The following is a 21830-nucleotide window of genomic DNA, read 5'->3' as shown; positions in this document are numbered from 1 at the left end:
CTCTTTTGTCGTGTTGGTATCATGCGTAGAAGCACTGGGCACAGAACATTGCATGAATCACGTAGTTAGTTAGCTAAGTAATTTTTCTTAAAACGTTGAATGAGCGTGAGCTGGCCAGCTATCGAGGAGATGTTCCGACTTAAACTACAGCTTCCAGAATGCAACCGCAATGCAGCGTAGGTGCGTATATCCGGTGTCTTAAACACATTATACTTCCGCCCAGACAGACCGACACAGGCAGCCCGAAAAGGAAAACGTAGCTAACTTTTAAAAGCACCAATCAACAAGAGCTTTTTGAGCATAGTTTCATATTTTACAACAAAATCAAGACATGTTTCTCGACTTGACTGAATATTGACGAAGCCGCTAAAAGCAAAGACAAACGCGTTGGCCGCTCAAGAAAGTTTGTGTGAGGGCCTGTAAACAACATGTCCTCCGCCTCGCAAGCATCCTCTAGACGGCAATGGTGCTACCTCTGCGATCTGCCCAAGATGCCCTGGGCCATGCTCTGGGAATTCAGCGAAGCTGTTTGCCGGGGATGCGTGAACTACGACGGGGCGGACAGAATCGAACTCCTAATTGAGACGGCCAGGCAGTTGAAGAGTAGCCACGGTGTTTTGGATGGAAGGTCCCCGGGCCCTCAGCAAGGCAAACCCAGCTCAGGTGGACCGATGGAAGGAGGGAGGCAGCATGCAGAACGTTTAGACAGGGGGAGGGGAGAGTATGGCGTTTCACCCCGCCTCCCCAATGGTCTGCACAGAGCTGAAGATGTGAGTATGTCAGAGGGGAGCAGACAGAGCCCCAACACTAGAAGAGCTATGGCTGGGGCCGCACCTGCTCTACATGGAACCATACCTCATGCTTTGATAGCCCAGGGGTTAGTGGGGGCCCCTCATGGCTTGTTGGCCCCCGTTTCAGGCACCAGAGCTGGGGGCCAGCAGATGGCTGGTTCCTCTGGCCATATAATGGGTGGTGATGGAAGGCGCCAGGTAATGTCAGCCATGTCGCTGGGGGCTGGTGCCTCCACTCTTGTGGGTCTGGAGGCAGGCTGGAGGAATGGTGAGGTCATGGCTGAGCTGGCAGAGAGTGCCAGGAGCCGGGCAGAGGGCTGGCCCAACCGCCCCAGAGCAGTACGAGACGTCCTGGTGACCCTCTGCGGCTGTGCCCCCTTCAGTGTGCGCTTCAGGAAAGACCACAACCTGGTGGGGCGCATTCTCGCTTTCGAAGCTGGGACCGGGCCTGAGTTTGAGCTGAAGGTGTTTGTGGAATACCCCAGCGGCTCTGGAATAGTGTTCTCGGGCATCCCAGAGCTTGTCAGGCAGATGTTTCGTGACTCAAACAAAGACGCGGGCAAAGCAGTGAACTCAGGGCTGCGTTACGTGGAATATGAGAGGCGACAGGGCGCTGGGGACTGGCGTGCGCTCACGGAGCTCCTTAGTGACGGTGTACGCTCGTTTAAGGAGCCACCGATGCCCGAGATCCTCCCACAGCCGTACACAGATGCCGGCATGCCCATGGCACCCGCCGGCCGCTCTGCACCTACCAAGGGTGCTGCACGGCGACGCAAAGCATCACCAAGCTCTGAAAACGGAGAGAGTGATGGAAGGCCCATGGGGGATCACCCAGCCAGAGAGCCCTGGTCTCGAGGTGCATATCCAGGCATGGAGCCCCTAGGCTCAGGCATGACCAACCCCCAGGACGGCCTGCCCCGCTCACACAGCCAGCCCTCGCCCATCTCAGCGCTCATGGGAGTGGCCGACAGCCTAAGCTCAAGCCAGATGTCCCGAGACGGCCCTGGCTTGTCCTCAGCCCATTCCTCCGCAGCTGGCCGCCCAACCAGCGGCAGTCCCTCCTCTGCCTCCACCGCAGTCTCCCAGGCAGATATGGGCCAGGGTGCCCAAGGGGGGCCGAGCACTACCAGCGCTGGGGATTCCGGGAGCGGCGCCCTGCTTTGCTGCACCCTCTGCCGAGAGCGCCTGGAAGACACTCACTTTGTCCAGTGTCCGTCTGTCCCGCACCACAAGTTCTGCTTCCCATGCACACGTGGCTCCATCCGCAGTCAGGGCCCTGGAGGAGAGGTGTACTGCCCCAGCGGCGAGCGTTGTCCCCTGGCCGGTTCCACCGTACCCTGGGCTTTCATGCAGGGAGAGATCTCCACCATCCTGGCCGGAGACGGCGACGTGACGGTGAAGAAGGAGAACGACCCCTGACCCCAATCAAGGTAAAAGGCCCATGACATCCATCGTTATTTTTTTCAAAGATCTATTAGAGCAGTAGTTTCTGTTTCTAATAAATGTTGTAATTGTCTCTCAACAGCGGCTCAAACACTTTGAAAGCGCTTCCCTGAAATATTTATCTCACCCGGAAGTTCAGATTGGCTGCAGTTCATCACGTGCACCGCAGAGGTGCAGCAAGATATAACTGAATCACCACGCAACCCAGGAGGGAATAGAACCACCTTATTAAACAAGTTAGGAGGGCACCAGAACCATCAGTCCAAAAGTGGGCCACATGTCGGTCCGAGCTAGGCTCATCTGTTAGTTATAATTAAACTAGAGAAAATCACAAGTCATTCTCCATGTCCAATGAAGCAGCAGAGGCTATTCACAAGGCCTTGTTTTAAAAGCCCAGGATTGAAAGCACATGTCTGTTCTTTAAAATGACAATCTCTCAACGTTTCATGTGTTTCTATATAAAACAATTTAGTTGCATAATGTGTCATATGTGAACGATACCAATATTGAAAGTCCATGGGTAGCCAGAAGCAGGCAATTTGGACAGGACAAATAGATTTTTAAAACAATGGCAAAACCAGTAGGTCTTTAAAACCCAGGTTTAAACATTTTAATCACACGTCTCTTCAATGTATGCTCATTTATTACATATTGTATGTCAGAAATGTGAATTTACTTTAAATTACTAATTTCTATTTTTGATACAATAAATTTATGTATGCGTTTATAGTAAGTGATAAGACCAAAGATGGCTTTGTGCTCTAATTTTACTGTAGCTTTGTATGCTGTACTCACTGATAACTTTGTCAGTCACTCTGTTTCTTAATCTACCACAGAAGTAAGCTGGTTGTTTGTCTCTAACTTTTTGAATTCCCTGTGTGTGTGTGTGTATATATATATATACACACACACACACACGCTTCAATGGTGAAACAACATACTCAAATGTGATCTTAATATGGGGTCAACTAATAAATTCCAGAATAGTCATTGCTCTTGTGTATTTTTTGTCTTGCTCCCTTTTTGCTAGTGCAATTCCTACCCTTTTGTAAAAATGTTTCTGTATGGCACACACAAATACCAGGAGAAGTGAAGCATTTTTCAAACATTTAATTAATCTTAGAAAAGGTATACAGTTGCACTTTCCAAAGGAGGAAAGTTCAAAACTGTGAGAAATTACACCGTTAACCTGATTCCAACCTGATTCCAACCAAATTAATTAGAATTTTGTATAATTTAGTCCAGGCCATTTGACGTTGAAAAATCAATTCCAAACAAACACCAAGTCCTAAATTACAATTTATTTAAGAAGAAAGTGAATTGTGAAAGGGTGCCAATCTATTACAGCACAACTGTACATAGACATTTGAAGACAGGCACATATTTAATGACTTTTTCCATGATTCAGCATTTTAAAACTTAATGAAATTCCAATGATACCACAGTAAACCACCTCTAACTGTAAACAATGTATTTGAGCAGCGAGATAGGGTATAAAAAGGTGACAGACATTCAATAAATGTCAAACGAGCTCACATTTCACATGCCTTGTATGCATAGACTGGTACCAAGCGTCACAACCAATTTCCAGGATTAGAATTGGGCGGTATCTAGATTTTCATACCGTTTCTGTACCATACCGAGGTATACAGTATCGCTAAATGTTCACACAAGTGGCACCCAAAAGATTAATACTTTTTTTTGACACAAAACAATTTCGGCATTAGGGATCTTGATCCATGAGGGGATTGAATGTCTCTGCTGTAACCAAGAAGCTTGATCATGAGATCTAGCCACTTCACTAGCAAACCAAATGCATAGCTGGAGCCCTACGCTGGATATAATTTGACATCTTAGATTTCTTATAGCTAGCTATAAGTAGTGGCGTAGCACGGTATTGAAAATCATACCGTCGGTATTCGGCAATACCCCAGTATAACACCCAAGCCTAAATTAGAAAATATAAAAAATATTGTAAACAAAACACTTACCCATAGATTATGTATATTGTAATAACATTTTCACAAACAAAAAGGAAGCCTGAAAAATATAGAATTTGGTATCATCCCTTATTGATCTGGTTCATGAGGACCATGTTAATATTCCATTGACAAATATCAAGTGATAATGAGCAACTTGATGGTCAGCCATCAATGCTTTACATTGGAGTCACCCAGTGAAACCTCGCAAGGAGCTTCTTGATCCAACAACGTGACCCCTCAGAAAGGGCTTCCTGTGTCCCGGAGGGCCTCTTGGGCCCCTTTCAGTGTCTCCCTCTTCACACACTTCCAATAATCTATGATGCCACGCTGGGGCTGCACCTGGGGAAATACAAACATCACATAATAATTAGAGGTCGACCGATTAATTGGCATGGCATATTTAGGTAAAATAAATTCATGTTAGCAGGCAATATTAACTAGGGAAATTGTGTCACTTCTCTTGCGTTCAGTGCAAGCAGAGTCAGGGTATATGCAACAGTTTTGGCCGCCTGGCTCGTTGCGAACTGTGAACTAATTTGTCAGAAATGTACATAATATTGAAGGTTGTGCAATGTAACAATCTAGAAGAAAAAGAAACGCACACCTATTAAGACGAGGTGCTGGCTAGCGGATTGGAAACTTGAAAATAAAATAAAAGAGAGCCGCACACTCTTGGAGCTCAGATGCAAAAATGTAATACCAACGTTTCGACAGCCAAGCTATCTTCTTCAGGGTATAATGGGTATAATATACCCTGAAGAAGATAGCTTGGCTGTCGAAACGTTGGTATTACATTTTTGCATCTGAGCTCCAAGAGTGTGCGGCTCTCTTTTATTTTATGTGCAATGTAACAGCAATATTTAGACTTGGGGTTGCCACCCGTTCGATAAAATACAGAACGGTTCCGTATTTCACTGAAATAAACGTTTTGTTTTCGAAATGATAGTTTACAGATTTGACTATATTAATGACAAAAGACTCGTATTTCTGTGTTTATTATATAATAATTCAGTCTACGATTTGATAGAGCAGTCTGACTGAGCCGTGGTAGTTAGCAGCATGCTCATAAGCATTCATTCATACAACACTTCACTGCAAGTATCTTCCGGCGCCGACAGAGATGGCCGCCTCACTTCGCGTTCCTAGGAAACTATGCAGTTTTTTGTTTTTTTACGTGTTATTTCTTACATTAGTACCCCAGGTCATCTTAGGTTTCATTACATACAGTCGAGAAGAACTACTGAATATAAGATCAGCGTCAACTCACCATCAGTACGACTAAGAATATGTTTTTCGCGACGCGGATCCTGTGTTCTGCCTTACAAACAGGACAACGGAGTGGATCCCATGCAGCGACCCAAAAAAACAACTCAGAAAAAGAGGGAAACGAGGCGGTCTTCTGGTCAGACTCCGGAGACGGGCACACCGTGCACCACTCCCTAGCATTCTTCTTGCCAATGTCCAGTCTCTTGACAACAAGGTTGATGAAATCCGAGCAAGGGTAGCATTCCAGAGGGACATCAGAGACTGCAACGTTCTTTGCTTCACAGAAACATGGCTCACTGGAGAGACGCTATCCGAGGCGGTGCAGCCAACGGGTTTCTCCACGCATCGCGCAGACAGAAACAAACATCTTTCTGGTAAGAAGAGGGGCGGGGGCGTATGCCTTATGACTAACGTGACATGGTGTGATGAAAGAAACATACAGGAACTCAAATCCTTCTGTTCACCTGATTTAGAATTCCTCACAATCAAATGTAGACCGCAATATCTACCAAGAGAATTCTCTTCGATTATAATCACAGCCGTATATATCCCCCCCCAAGCAGACACATCGATGGCTCTGAATGAACTTTATTTGACTCTTTGCAAACTGGAAACCATTTATCCGGAGGCTGCATTCATTGTAGCTGGGGATTTTAACAAGGCTAATCTGAAAACAAGACTCCCTAAATTTTATCAGCATATCGATTGCGCAACCAGGGGTGGAAAGACCTTGGATCATTGTTACTCTAACTTCCGCGACGCATATAAGGCCCTGCCCCGCCCCCCTTTCGGAAAAGCTGACCACGACTCCATTTTGTTGATCCCTGCCTACAGACAGAAACTAAAACAAGAGGCTCCCACGCTGAGGTCTGTCCATCGCTGGTCCGACCAAGCTGACTCCACACTCCAAGACTGCTTCCACCACGTGGACTGGGACATGTTTCGTATTGCGTCAGACAACAACATTGACGAATACGCTGATTCGGTGTGCGAGTTCATTAGAACGTGCGTTGAAGATGTCGTTCCCATAGCAACGATTAAAACATTCCCTAACCAGAAACCGTGGATTGATGGCAGCATTCGCGTGAAACTGAAAGCGCGAACCACTGCTTTTAATCAGGGCAAGGTGTCTGGTAACATGACCGAATACAAACAGTGCAGCTATTCCCTCCGCAAGGCTATCAAACAAGCTAAGCGTCAGTACAGAGACAAAGTAGAATCTCAATTCAACGGCTCAGACACAAGAGGCATGTGGCAGGGTCTACAGTCAATCACGGACTACAGGAAGAAATCCAGCCCAGTCACGGACCAGGATGTCCTGCTCCCAGGCAGACTAAATAACTTTTTTGCCCGCTTTGAGGTCAATACAGTGCCACTGACACGGCCTGCAACGAAAACATGCGGTCTCTCCTTCACTGCAGCCGAGGTGAGTAAGACATTTAAACGTGTTAACCCTCGCAAGGCTGCAGGCCCAGACGGCATCCCCAGCCGCGCCCTCAGAGCATGCGCAGACCAGCTGGCCGGTGTGTTTACGGACATATTCAATCAATCCCTATACCAGTCTGCTGTTCCCACATGCTTCAAGAGGGCCACCATTGTTCCTGTTCCCAAGAAAGCTAAGGTAACTGAGCTAAACGACTACCGCCCCGTAGCACTCACTTCCGTCATCATGAAGTGCTTTGAGAGACTAGTCAAGGACCATATCACCTCCACCCTACCTGACACCCTAGACCCACTCCAATTTTCTTACCGCCCAAATAGGTCCACAGACGATGCAATCTCAACCACACTGCACACCGCCCTAACCCATCTGGACAAGAGGAATACCTATGTGAGAATGCTGTTCATTGACTACAGCTCGGCATTCAACACCATAGTACCCTCCAAGCTCGTCATCAAGCTCGAGACCCTGGGTCTCGACCCCGCCCTGTGCAACTGGGTACTGGACTTCCTGACGGGCCGCCCCCAGGTGGTGAGGGTAGGCAACAACATCTCCTCCCCGCTGATCCTCAACACTGGGGCCCCACAAGGGTGCGTTCTGAGCCCTCTCCTGTACTCCCTGTTCACCCACGACTGCGTGGCCACGCACACCTCCAACTCAATCATCAAGTTTGCGGACGACACAACAGTGGTAGGCTTGATTACCAACAACGACGAGACGGCCTACAGGGAGGAGGTGAGGGCCCTCGGAGTGTGGTGTCAGGAAAATAACCTCACACTCAACGTCAACAAAACTAAGGAGATGATTGTGGACTTCAGGAAACAGCAGAGGGAACACCCCCCTATCCACATCGATGGAACAGTAGTGGAGAGGGTAGCAAGTTTTAAGTTCCTCGGCATACACATCACAGACAAACTGAATTGGTCCACTCACACAGACAGCATTGTGAAGAAGGCGCAGCAGCGCCTCTTCAACCTCAGGAGGCTGAAGAAATTCGGCTTGTCACCAAAAGCACTCACAAACTTCTACAGATGCACAATCGAGAGCATCCTGGCGGGCTGTATCACCGCCTGGTACGGCAACTGCTCCGCCCTCAAACGTAAGGCTCTCCAGAGGGTAGTGAGGTCTGCACAACGCATCACCGGGGGCAAACTACCTGCCCTCCAGGACACCTACACCACCCGATGTCACAGGAAGGCCATAAAGATCATCAAGGACGTCAACCACCCGAGCCACTGCCTGTTCACCCCGCTATCATCCAGAAGGCGAGGTCAGTACAGGTGCATCAAAGCTGGGACCGAGAGACTGAAAAACAGCTTCTATCTCAAGGCCATCAGACTGTTAAACAGCCACCACTAACATTGAGTGGCTGCTGCCAACACACTGACACTGACTCAACTCCAGCCACTTTAATAATGGGAATTGATGGGAAATTATGTAAATATATCACTAGCCACTTTAAACAATGCTACCTTATATAATGTTACTTACCCTACATTATTCATCTCATATGCATACGTATATACTGTACTCTATATCTTCGACTGTATCCTTATGTAATACATGTAACACTAGCCACTTTAACTATGCCACTTTGTTTACATACTCATCTCATATGTATATACTGTACTCGATATCATCTACTGTATCTTGCCTATGCTGCTCTGTACCATCACTCATTCATATATCCTTATGTACATATTCTTTATCCCCTTACACTGTGTACAAGACAGTAGTTTTGGAATTGTTAGTTAGATTACTTGTTGGTTATTACTGCATTGTCGGAACTAGAAGCACAAGCATTTCGCTACACTCGCATTAACATCTGCTAACCATGTGTATGTGACAAATAAAATTTGATTTGATTTGATTTACTTGCACATCATCATCTGCACATTTATCACTCCAGTGTTAATCTGCTAAATTGTAATTATTCACTCCTATGGCCTATTTATTGCCTACCTACCTCCTCATGCCTTTTGCACACACTGTATATAGACTTTCTTTTTTTTCTACTGTGTCATTGACTTGTTTATTGGCTTGTTTATTGTTTACTCCATGTGTAACTCTGTGTTGTTGTCTGTGTCACACTGCTTTGCTATATCTTTGCCAGGTCGCAGTTGTAAATGAGAACTTGTTCTCAACTAGCCTACCTGGTTAAATAAAGGTGAAATCAAAAAAGAAAACTGCCAGCAGCTCTTAGCAATGTTTGAAGCAAAGCGCTGTTTATGACTTCAAGCCCATCAACTCCTGAGATTAGGCTGGCAATACTAAAGTGCCTATATGAACATCCAGATATATGAAATACAAAATGGTAGAGAGAAATAGTCGACGCATCAAAATTCCTATAATAACAACTACAACCTAAAACTTCTAAACTGGGAATATTGAACCACCAGCTTTCATATGTTCTCATGTTCTGAACAAGGAACTTAAACGTTAGCTTTTTTACATGGCCCATATTGCACTTTTACTTTCTTCTCCAACACTGTGTTTTGGCATTATTTAAACCAAATTGAACATGTTTCATTATTTATTTGAGACTAAATTGATTGTATTTATGTATTATATTAAGTTAAAATAAAAGTGTTCATTGAGTATTGTTGTAATTGTCAATATTACAAATATATACATTTAAAAAAAGCGGCCGATTAATCGGTATCGGCTTTTTTTGGTCCTCCAATAAATCGGCATCGGCATTGAAAAATCATAAATCGGTCGACCTCTAATAATAATAATAATGTCAATAAACTTTACAGAGTGGCTGCGTGAATTGATCACCAGGACACCTTTTTATATGGACTAAACAACTCCCCCAAAAATGTTGCGCAATCTCCGCTGCGTCCTCCCTTTCCTAATCCTCACTTCTGAGATTAACATTCTGGAAAATTTGGACAACATGATCAGTGTGAGCGTTTTCTCCCCCCCAAAAAGTGCGTAAAGTAACACATCGCGGAACGTTTAAAAGGTCATTTAGTACACTGGAAAAGGTGTCCTAGGGGGCGGGGCGGTTCGATTAGATTGTGTAGCCTTGGCTGAAACTTAACTTGTGTAGCACAATTCATACAGAGACCGCACCTCACAACACAATGATTATTAACAAGTAAATTGGAGACTTGAACGTTTGAAAGTTTGAGTGAAGCACAGATCTCAAGAACAAATAACACCCTGACATACTTTTTAATGTGATTGCCAACTGGTAAATACCCCCTTTACCTTCAAGCCACGTAGTACTCGGTCCTCCATCACTCCGATAAACTCCTTGTGGCTCAGGCAGTTATCGCCGTCCAGGTCAAAGATCTTGAACACAGTGTCCAGCACGTTCTCCGAGAGGTCGTGCCCTGTGGCGATCTTCACAGCTCGCTTAAATTGGACTGTGGAGTATCAAAAGAAAGTCAAATTATCAGGATAATGTCTTTGGTTGAAGTGATTTGACTGTGTCGAATCAGAAACTTTCATACAAAATGCCCAAGGTAGAAAATTACCCATTCCAATAGGTCGGTTGGCTTCACTTATCATTTTCACAGAGAAGGCAAAGTCCTCCAGGTTGTTGGTGAATAGGCAAAACGCTTTGAACTCATCAAATGTGATGCTCTACAAAAGAAGAGGGACAAATGTCCAAGTTGTATACTGAGAAGTCAACCCTTGAGACCCCCCCCACCCCCCCCCCAAGAAAAATGGGTTTATTTCACAACTTCTTAAACCTGAAGGTACATTGACCTGACTTCCTATTATCCTTGGCCCTGTTTGAATAGAAAATGCATCCTTTCTACATTAAAGTAACCCCACATCAGAATTGGTTGGATTGGGGAAAGTAATTGGGTGGCAATTCTCAACCTTGCTTTCACAACCCCTAATAATCTGTGGTGACCAAGGAAGGAAGGGTGGATTTTTCAAAGCATTGGAACAGGGCCACATTCCTTTTTACCTGGCCAGCGGGGATCCTCTTCCTCATGTTCTCCCAGTAGGCCTCGTTGGCTTCCTCGTTGGTGTAGTGCAGCAGCCACTCTGCAAAGTCCTCCCGCCGCATGGTGTCCATGCCCTTGGAAAACTGCAGGAACTCCATCTCCTGCACCTCTGCCTGCAGGTCCTCCATGAACCTAGAAGAGAAATCCAGAGTAAAGACACTGAATGTGACTAGGTCGGTTCCGGGCCCGTACTCAGTGTCTCAGAGTAGTTATGCTGATCTAGGATCAGGTCTCCCTGTCCTTGTAACTATATTATGATCTAACAGGCAACACTGATCCTTGAGCAACAATAAGTATTCAGTGCATATGAGAAAACATGATTTTACTAGGATTAGGTACACCTATATATGCAAAAGTATGTGGACACCCCTTCAAATGAGTGGATTCTGCTATTTCAAACACACCCATTGCTAAAATCAAGCACACAGCCATGCAATCTCCATAGACAAACATTGGCCGTAGAATGGCCTTACTGAAGAGCTCATTGACTTTCAACTTGGCACAGTCATAGGATTCTACCTTCCCAACAAGTCAGCCCTGCTAGAGCTGCCCCAGTCAACTGTAAGTGCTGTTATTGTGAAGTTGCAATGTCTAGGAGCAACAACGGCTCAGCCGCAAAGTGGTGAGCCACACAAGCTCACAGACCGCCGAGTGCTGAAGTGCATAAAAAATTGTCTGTCCTCGATTGCAACCATCACTACGGAGTTTAACTTCCTCTGGAAGCAATGTTCACAGCACAATATCTGTTAATCGGGAGCTGAATGAAATAGGTTTCCATGGCCGAGCAGCTGCACACAAACCTAAGATCCCCATGCGCAATGCCAAGCGTCGGCTGGAGTGTTGTAAAGCTTGCCATTCTACTCTGGAGCAGTGGAAACATTGCGATGAATGATGATGAATCACACTTCACCAATTACGGCTGTGATGAATCACACTTCACCAATTACGGCTGTGATGAATCACGCTTCACCAATGAGGGCTGTGATGAATCACGCTTCACCAATGGGGCGGTTTTTCATGGTTCGGGCTAGGCCCCTTAGCGTTAAGATTTACCTTCACTGGAACTACAGCATACATTTACATTACAGACAATTATGTGCTTCCAACTTTGGCAACAGTTTTGGGAAGGACTTTTCCTGTTTCAGCATGACAATGCCCCCTGTGCACAAAGCGAGGTCTTACAGAAATGGTTTGTCAAGATTGGTGTGGAAGAACTTGACTGGCCTGTACAAAGCCCTAACCTCAACCCCATCAAAGACCTTTGGGATGAATTGGAACACCGACTGCGAGCCAGGCCTAATCGTCCAACCTCACTAATGCTTGTGGCTGAATGGAAGTCCCTGCAGCAATATTCCAACATCTAGTGAAAAGCCTTCCCAGAAGAGTTGAGGCTGTTAAAGCAGCAAAGGGGAGACCAACTCCATATTAAATGCCTATGATTTTGGAATGAGATGTTCGATGAACATGTGTCCACATACTTTTGGTCATGTAGTGTATTTTACCTGCAGAATACATTGTACTGAAGCTTGTTTTTGCCATTCCTGCCAAAGAAGAATGCCTGCAGTGTAGTGTTCACACCATCCCCCTCTACGACTGGTTTCTGTGAAGATGACATCAAGTTTCAACACTTCCTGCCTTTGTTATTACTGCAAGCCCCATCACGCTTGAAATATGAGTAAACACAATCAGTTTTCCAGCCGGTACGCAATGGTTTACGTCACCGTACAATGACAGTTGGCAAGGTTTAGTGCTTTCAATGTGCATTTCCACATGTCATTTAAAATAAATGTTAAAAAAATACCCTTTATTTAACTAGGCAAGTCAGTTAAGAACAAATTCTTATTTACAATGACGGTCTACTGGGGAACAGTGGGGTAACTTCCTTGTACAGGGGCAGAACGACAGATTTTTACCTTGTCAGCCCAGGGATTTGATCCAGCAACCTTTGTTACTGGCCCAACGCTCTAACCCCTAAGCTACCTGCTGCCCATATCAAGTATTTTGAAAACTTTTCAACAATTCACATAAATGACTAAGGAGTTCAGTCTTAAAAAGGTTTAGAGTGTTGACTCACCACGTCTGTGGCACCTTCCATGGGCACTTTCTCTTTTCTTTTCCCAATGATTTTCTTGAGCTTCATCATAAAACAAAGCAGCAACAATTATTCCTTGTATTATAATAAATGCAGATACTAAACTACAAAAGATTAATAATTTTTCATTAGTCAAAAAGGTTTACTACCCACAATGCCTCACTAATATTAAAACTGGAGCCAGTCTGAAACAGCAAACAGTGTGTGTTTGAGATCGACTGAACAGCAGATGGACCGCATAGAACTACTGATCTACAAATCATCTTGCAACCCAAATACTACTCATGATGTGACCAAAGCGATCACTTGCCTTGCTCACACTGATCCTCTCAAACACGCTGAATGATTATCCATGCTGCTCCTCGCTCTACTTTGTCAGGTGCATAACATGCTTACATGTAAGATGTTTTGGACCCCGTATTCCCAGTAGGAACACACAACAGAGGTCTCTTAACGCTATCTAAACCCTGTGGTTCCCAGTGTTGCTGAATGTCTACACCAGGCTCTATTCAAAATTAGGGAATCAACTTTTCATTGGTTTGGTGCAAAACTGTGTCAGTCACATGCATTTTTGTAGCAATGTATGCATACTGCATTGTGCTAAAGCCAACTGGCAAATACAGTATGTTTACAAGCTAGATTCTGTAACATACAATGCATTCGGAACGTATTCAGACCTCTTGACTTTTTCCACATTTTGTCACGTTACAGCCTTATTCTAAAATTGATTGAATTGATTTTTCCCCTCATCAATCTACACAGAGAGTCAGAGTCCTTTAGGTGTCTTTTGGAAGAAACTGGTGCAGACTGGCCATACAACATGTGACTGAGTTAGTATCAAGAGTATAGTACTCACTTGTTGGAGCATTTATTTTAAAACCTCCAACTGGGCAACGTCCATGTAAGGGCTGGTAATATTTTGGAATTTAACAGTGTGGATACTTGATATAGATATACATGACTGTATATTTTGATATACAATCAGACAATACAAATTACTATATGCAACATGAAAATACAAATCCATCAACTCCTTGAGAAGCATATCATCACTGTCTGATGAAAACCTCATCCTCAAACCACAAATGTTTCAGTAAATAAAACAAATAAAACAAAATTTTCCACATTAACGTACATGCAGTTATGAATACATTTTCTTGGTCCTAGAGTCACTAAATGTTCAGAGTACATTGAGGGGAATTACTGCTTTCAATCAATAAAAACGAATTAAAAAAATTGGCCACAAATGCAGTTACAAGGTTTTCATCAGAGAGCGACGATATAAAAAAAGAAAATGTGAGGAACATTATATAATACACATTATAAAGCATACCTTGAGAAACTCCTTTCTGTCCACATGCTCATTGCCATCAATATCAAGCATTTTGAAAGCTATATGAAATCCTGTGTGTGGCTCTGAAATTACACAATGCATTTTCTATTAGAAAATAACATCACAGGCTTATCTGCAGTTGAAGTCGGAAGTTAACATTAAAACATTAACATTAACATTAAAATGGTTGAGTCATTAAAACTTGTTTTTCAACCACTCCACAAATGTCTTGTTAACAAACTATAGTTTTGGCAAGTCGGTTAGGATATCTACTTTGTGCATGACACAAGTAATTTTTCCAACAATTGTTTACAGAGATTATTTCACTTATAATTCACTGTATCATAATTCCAGTGGGTCACAAATGTACATACACTAAATTGACTTTGCCTTTAAACAGCTTGGAAAATTCCAGAAAATTATGTCATGGCTTTAGAAGCTTCTGATAGGCTAATTGACATAATTTGAGTTAAATGGAGATGTACCTGTGGATGTATTTCAAGGCCTACCTTCAAACTCAGTGCCTCTTTGCTTGACATCATGGGAAAATCAAAAGAAAAAAGGTACCACGTTCATCTGTACAAACAATAGTGCGCAAGTATAAACACCATGGGACCACGCAGCCGTCATACCGCTCAGGAAGGAGAAGCGTTCTGTCTCCTAGAGATGAACGTATTTTGGTGAGAAAAGTGCAAATCAATCCCAGAACAACAGCAAAGGACCTTGTGAAGATGCTGGAGAAAACAGGTACAAAAGTATCTATATTCGCAGTAAAACGAGTCTTATATCGACATTACTTGAAAGGCTGCTCAGCAAGGAAGAAGCCACTGCTCCAAAACCGCCATAAGCCAGACTATGGTTTGCAACTGCACATGGGGACAAAGATCATACTTTCTGGAGAAATATCCACTGGTCTTATGAAACAAAAATAGAACTGTTTGGCCATAATGACCATCGTAATGTTTAGAGGAAAAAGGGGGAGGCTTGTAAGCCGAAGAACACTATTCCAACCGTGAAGCACGAGGGTGGCAGCATCATGTTGTGGGGGTGCTTTGCTGCAGGAGGAACTGGTGCACTTCACAAAATAGATGGCATCATGAGGTATGAAAATTATGTGGATATATTGAAGCAACATCTCAAGACATCAGTCAGGAAGTTAAAGCTTGGTCTTAAATGGGTCTTCCAAATGGACAATGACTCCAAGCATACTTCCAAAGTTGTGGCAAAATGGCTTAGGGATAACAAAGTCAAAGTATTGGAGTGGCCATCACAAAGCCCTGACCTCAATCCTATAGAACATTTGTGAGCAGAACTGAAAAAGTGTGTGCGAGCAAGGAGGCCTAATAACCTGACTCAGTTACACCAGCTCTGTCAAGCATTTTGCTACACTCGCATTAACATCTGCTAACCATGTGTATGTGACAAATAAAATTTGATTTGATTTGAGGAATGGGCCAAATTTCACCCAACTTATTGTGGGAAGCTTGTGGAAGGCTACCTGAAACGTTTGACCCAAGTTAAACCATTTAAAGTCAATGCTTCCAAATACTAATTGAGTGTATGTAAACTTCTGACCCACTGGGAATGTGATTAAATAAATAAAAGCTGAAATCATTCTCTCTACTGTTATTCTGACATTTCACATTTCAGAATTTTTACTAAATGTCAGGAATTGTGAAAAACTAAGTTTAAATGTATTTGGCTACGGTGTATGTAAACTTCCAACTTCAACTGTAGGTACTGCTTGGACCCAACAAAGCAGTGACAAAATGAGCGCTTAACAGCAGGGTCTTCTGAAATAATGATTCTAGCACAACATTGTTGGTGACTGGGCAACATTTTGAATGAGAAAGTTAATTCGCCAAAACACTACCACATGAGCTGTGTGGTCAGTATCTAAGTATGAGAAAAAAATACTATAAATAGAAAAATAAAATGTGCGTTCTATTGGACTGTTTGAATATGTTATTTTTATTTGTGTGCCTACTGAAAACCACCACCCAGGTTGTCAGTCCAGCCACATAAGTTTTAGCCAGCTTTTCAGTCACTGCACTAACCTTGAGGGCATAGAAAAATCCACAAAATCAAGTAATGCATACATAATCTTATTATTTTCACAATGTTACAGTAGCAGGCTACACAATATACTATCCTAAACATGATAGATAGTACATTAGATTAGGCTACGTCAAATTAAGTTAACCTATTGTGCAGACAATAAGATGAGGGTCCTGAAAATATCATGAGCAACGGAAGCTCGGCAATTCATAAATGAGCCAGCTACTGTACAAAGGTGTTGCCACACATTCATTATGTTTGCACGTCTATATGCTACATCTGTGCTAAACCAGAGCTGTGTTCATTAGGCACCCAACGGTAGAAAACGTTCTTAAACGGGAAGGTATCATCTGTCCTTGTGTAACACTGTTGTTTCTGTTCTTCTCCCTGCCCCAACCTGGACTCAAACCAGGGACCCTCTGAACACATCAACATCTGTCGCCCATGAAGAAGCCGCGACCCTTGAGCAGGTGATGTCACCGATTGAATGATACTAGGCTACACTCAAACCCTTTGACCTCCTCCACAGCAACCCCAGCAGTCGGGCAGAGCTCAACTGAGTAGATACCACTAACTAGCTAGCCAATTGATATCGACTAAACTTGTCCAATAAACACACATTTTTGTTTTCAGTTGCAAACCATTTTGCTAATGGACACGACCCAGATGAAGTAAGATGTGCTGTGTAAGCATGAGAGGATGCAGGTTCCAATGCATGTCATTGAAAAGGAGGGCTGTTTCTACTGTATGTCATGCTGAGTCTATAACTTACTGGTCAGAATAGTCAACAGGAACAGGTACTCTGTGTAGGATATCAGACCTGCAAGACACAAAACATGCCATCTGTATCACACAAACATTTCAGTGAGTGTTCATTTAACCCGTTTAGATTGACTCCAACATCAAATATATATTTCCTGCCTGAAGTATAACTAGCCAGCATCTTCTAACTTTGATAACGCACGTAGCACCAGTGAGGTTGCTTGACCATGGCATGAAAACGTACCATTGTCTCCAAAGTTTCTGAACAGACTGTTGCCTGCCTTGGCCCATGAGGCAGCATCCAGCATCTTATCCACCTCCTGCAAGTATCATCAATTATGCAAAGAGAAACAACAAAAAGTCATCTCGTGCTGTAATGCTCATGTTGGTAAGACTATAGGAAATCCAAAACAAGTTCTGACAATGTGTTAACCCGATCCCAACACTCACCTTTTTGGTTAGAGCTTTATTTTGCAATTTACCTACAAGCAGAAGGAAAAGTAAAGAGCAGTTGTTGCTTGGAATAAAATGTAATACACTTACCCAGATGGAGCTTGTATCTAGCCAATGAAGCCATATGCCAAACAATTACATTCATTACATAATGCAGTATTCCTTTTCAACCACGTAGGCCATTTTACAACATGGACACTATCATTTGATACTACTGTACTTACGGTCAACATTCTCCAGCATGATTGAGAAGAGGAAATCCCTTGGTGTCATGTAGAGCTCCTCATCGTACAGCATTGAGGCAAACTGGTTGAAGCGCATCCGTCTGGCAGACATCTGGGATACTGGAAGCACCTATAATACAGAATGAAGAATTAGCATTAAAAGGAGGACAAAGTCTAAACTAAGGGGCAGTGCAAAGCTGAACATTTGATAAAATAATGGAAATAGAATGGTCAGTACTCCTGACCAACTATTTTGGCACATAGACATTCATGCAAACAGCAATTAGCTAATGGATACATTTTATTTGCTTGCTTATTCTATCAATGTATCAACTGATGGCACAATTTCCCTATACATAGAAAATATTATCCCATAGGCCTGTCCCTCTTGGTCACCACAATCACACCATTATTCAACTGGTCGTTCAGATCGGCACCGTTTCCTTTTTATTTTAAGTTGCACACCGTTTTCTTCATACTGAAAGCAGCCCTAATCAATATGGTGTGACCATCAAATAGCAAAACTTGTGGAGCAGACATAGATCATAGCTGTGTTCAAATACCCATACTAACATACTTAATGAGTATAAACTACATACTATTAGTTCATTTTAGTATACTGTAAACAAACAGTATCCTTCAGTTGAGCATACTAGCGCTTCACCTGTCTACCGGAAGTTGATGCTGTTGCTATGCAACCTCTTGCTAGCATAACAAATTACTAGCTAGACATTTTACTACTTTGGGTGTGCTCTTAAATTCAATCTGGAGTGCCAGAGTGTGCTCTGGGCGTTGGTAAATTCAGAGCGTCGTCAGATTGTCCGTTTGTAAATTCATAGCGTTTCGCTCTGGGAGCGTTCAGAGTGCACACTGGATGCTCTAGCCGAGGAGTAGGGTTGATTTAAGCATTCTGACCTTACAACTGGCTAGCTACTTCCAGACACAAATGAGAGAACACCTCACTCTGACCATTTCACTCACCCTAGCAGAGCTGGTTAGGCAGTTTTCATGTTATCCTATCAGTTGGTGACAAACTGCTGCTGGCAACAATTTAATTAAGCTATTTTACCTACACCGGCAATATTCAACAGGTGTTGAGCGTTCGTAAATTCAGTTATTCTGCGCTACTCTTGTACACTCAAACGAGAGTGCTCTCGGACTAACTCGGATAGCCAGAGCAAATTTACGAAAGCACCTGAATTGAGAACGCACAGCTAATGACTGGAATAATCAAGTCAATAGTTAGATAGGATATTGTTAATATACTGGCAATTTTGATGTATTAGTAACCAACTAACGTCGTTAATGCTGTTAGAAAGCAGCTAGCTAACATAGCATATCTTTATGCAACCTCTCCCTCAATGTGATCAAGACAAAGGAGATGATTGTGGACTACAGGAAAAAGAGGACCAAGCACACCCCCATTCTAATCGACGGGGCTACAGTGGAGCAGGTTGAGAGCTTCAAGTTCATTGGTGTCCACATCACCAACAAACTAACATGGTCCAAGCACACCAAGACAGTCGTGAAGAGGGCACGACAAAACCAACTCCCCCTCAGGAGACTGAAAAGATTTGGCACGGGTCTTCAGATCAAAAGGTTCTACAGCATCTCCATCGAGAGCATCCTGACTGGTTGCATCACTACCTGGTATGGCAACTGCTCGGCCTCCGACCGCAAGGCACTTGAGGGTAGTTCTAGCGGCCCAGTGTACCACTGGGGCCAAGCTTCCTGCCATCCAGGACCTCTATACCAGGCGGTGTCAGAGGAAGGTCCTAAAAATTGTCAAAGACTCAAGCCACCCTATTCGTAGACTGTTCTCTCTGCTACAGCACGGCAAGCAGTACCGGAGCGCCAAGTCTAGGTCCAAGAGGCTTCTAAACAGCTTCTACCCCCAAGCCATAAGACTCCTGAATATCTAGTCAAATGTCACTAATACAATTTGATTTGATTTACAGCAGTATGTAACCGGTATGTGGTTCGTAAGGATAGCGTAGCTAACGAATTGTCAGCCAACATAACTGTAAGGTAACTTATTCGAAAAGTACCGTTCATTACATTGCCCAACAATTGTCATAATTAGTTAAGCAATGCATTTGTATCCGCTCTCGTTAGACTTCGGCTGCATAAGTCACACCCATTTCCAGAATAATTGCATTATGGATCCTAAAATCACGGCAAGTGTCCACTGTTTGAATACTTCGTATTTTGGCGAATGTAGTACGAGATCCGGAAACTTTTGGCATACTAACTATATCCATACTATGACCAATAAGCATACTATACATTTACGTCACGGATAGCATGGTTTGTAGGAGTATTCGAACACAGCTCATATTGTAACGACAGTCACAGTCGATAGCGCGCCGGACCTGGTGTCAGAAGTGATCGAACCTCGCATCCACGACAGTGCGTGTGCTTGGCCGGTGAGCGCGTTCCTGTAAGACGTAGAGTCGCGAGGACGCGCTCTTTGAAAGGAGGGAGTAGTGTACAAGAGTAGCTCGAAGGTCGAGGGTTCGAGACCTGCTCACTGCTGTTCATTACAATATATAAAGAACACACAAAACAATATCGCCCTCTGAGCCACCGTAATCATCATGCACAGTTTCCGTCTAATTAAACGTTTAACACCGTTCTGAATACACCACAATACTCTCAAAATGTTGATTGGATCAAAAAAAAACATTGCGATAACTAGCTACCTAACGTTACCATATTATTTGTATGCAGAGCCTTAGCTAAATAGGCTACTTGTTGTTTACTAATAGGCCTACTGTAATATATATGGCTGTTTACTTGAGCATTCAGTTGTGATAATGCCTGGTAGAAAAGTTTAGCATACAAATACTGATTCACCAGGCACTTAGCAAGATTCCTGGCAAGTTCGGAGATCTACTTAACTCAAACTTCGTTGCTAACTTTACAGACAGCTAGTTAGCTGCGCCACTTCACCAAAGAGACTCGAATGTTACCTTTTCCTCCTCGGCATGGACGGTGAAGGGCAAAAACCTCTTGCTCGACTCAAAGTGAAAATATACCAGCCCGCTTCCAACGGCAGACCCCAAAATGCCAGGTCTCAGGGCACTATGCAGCGTTCTATATGACCAAGGTCTCCTCCAAAAGTTTCTCAAAACTCCAGCAACCCTGCCAAAGCTGGCCATTTTCCGTAAACTTCTTCTTCGTTTAATGGCGGTTGGAATCCAATACATGTTGCATTACTGCCACCAACTAGACTGGAGTATAACACCTTTATACTTTGCTTGAATAAATAAAAAATAAAAATACCATATAAAAACAAAGAATACCCCCCTCCATTATTTAAATAATACATCACTTGTTGGACTATCCCTCTGCACTGGTACAACTCTACAACTCACAAGACTCCTCATGATCCCCCCCTTGACCCATCTTCCTTTACTTTCTTCACTGCCTCAGCATAGACAGCTTCTGCAATACTCTAACCCTGGAAACCTCAACCTGCCTCTCTCGTGGACATTTCTGATCTCCAGCCCCATGGGTATCCCTACAATTAACACATACCACTACTTTCTCCAATGCTACACATGCCTTTGTCTCATGCCCTTGCACACACTTTTCACACCTAGGAACCTCCCTCCTACACATGTGTGGCAGCTGCCACATGCACATAAGGTTGACACCTGTAACCACGTAATGTATTCGGCACAAAAGCTCATACGGGATAACTTACATATCGTAACATAATTTCGTTGGGCAAAGACTGAATATCAAAACTCAAAAGAACAGACAACTCTTCTGTTCCACCACTCACGCCACCCTGTCTGGGTCGCATCAAATTACGAGCATCGCAAACCCCCAGAATCTTCACCTTCAGTTGGTAATTTTTCACATTTACCTCTACCCCAGTAAACACTCCTTGCAATGGCACCCTTTCCTTGAGAGCAAAACAATTCACCTCTCTTGTCCCCAATCGTTTAGTTTTTTATTTATTTATTTAACCTTTATTTAACTAGGCAAGTCAGTTAAGAACAAATTCTT

At 43.6% G+C, this 21830-nt stretch overlaps 2 protein-coding genes across 2 annotated transcripts; one reads left to right on the top strand and one right to left on the bottom strand.

Annotated features, from left to right (window-relative positions):
• The first annotated feature begins 209 nt into the window (after positions 1–209).
• LOC139423232 (interferon regulatory factor 2-binding protein 1-like) lies at positions 210–3224 on the top strand. Its single transcript, XM_071175022.1, has 2 exons — positions 210–2221; positions 2317–3224. The coding sequence occupies exon 1, from the start codon at positions 429–431 to the stop codon at positions 2208–2210; it is 1782 nt and encodes a 593-aa protein (XP_071031123.1). The 5' UTR covers positions 210–428; the 3' UTR covers positions 2211–2221; positions 2317–3224.
• Positions 3225–3331: 107 nt separating this feature from the next.
• On the bottom strand, positions 3332–21022 carry LOC139423231 (calcium uptake protein 2, mitochondrial-like). Its single transcript, XM_071175020.1, has 12 exons — positions 20786–21022; positions 17814–17943; positions 17587–17618; positions 17381–17456; positions 17147–17194; positions 14317–14399; positions 12966–13025; positions 12394–12491; positions 10852–11023; positions 10409–10517; positions 10140–10297; positions 3332–4555 (listed from the first exon to the last, which is right to left on the bottom strand). Exons 1-12 carry the CDS (start codon positions 21020–21022, stop codon positions 4454–4456), a joined length of 1305 nt encoding a protein of 434 aa, XP_071031121.1. The 3' UTR covers positions 3332–4453.
• Between the last annotated feature and the right edge of the window lie 808 nt (positions 21023–21830).

The sequence above is a fragment of the Oncorhynchus clarkii genome, chromosome 12 (genome assembly GCF_045791955.1).
Source record: "Oncorhynchus clarkii lewisi isolate Uvic-CL-2024 chromosome 12, UVic_Ocla_1.0, whole genome shotgun sequence".
In the NCBI taxonomy this organism is placed as follows: Eukaryota; Metazoa; Chordata; class Actinopteri; order Salmoniformes; family Salmonidae; genus Oncorhynchus; species Oncorhynchus clarkii.
The sequence above is the reverse complement of the archived record's forward strand: the minus strand, read 5'-3'. Positions and strand labels throughout refer to the sequence as shown.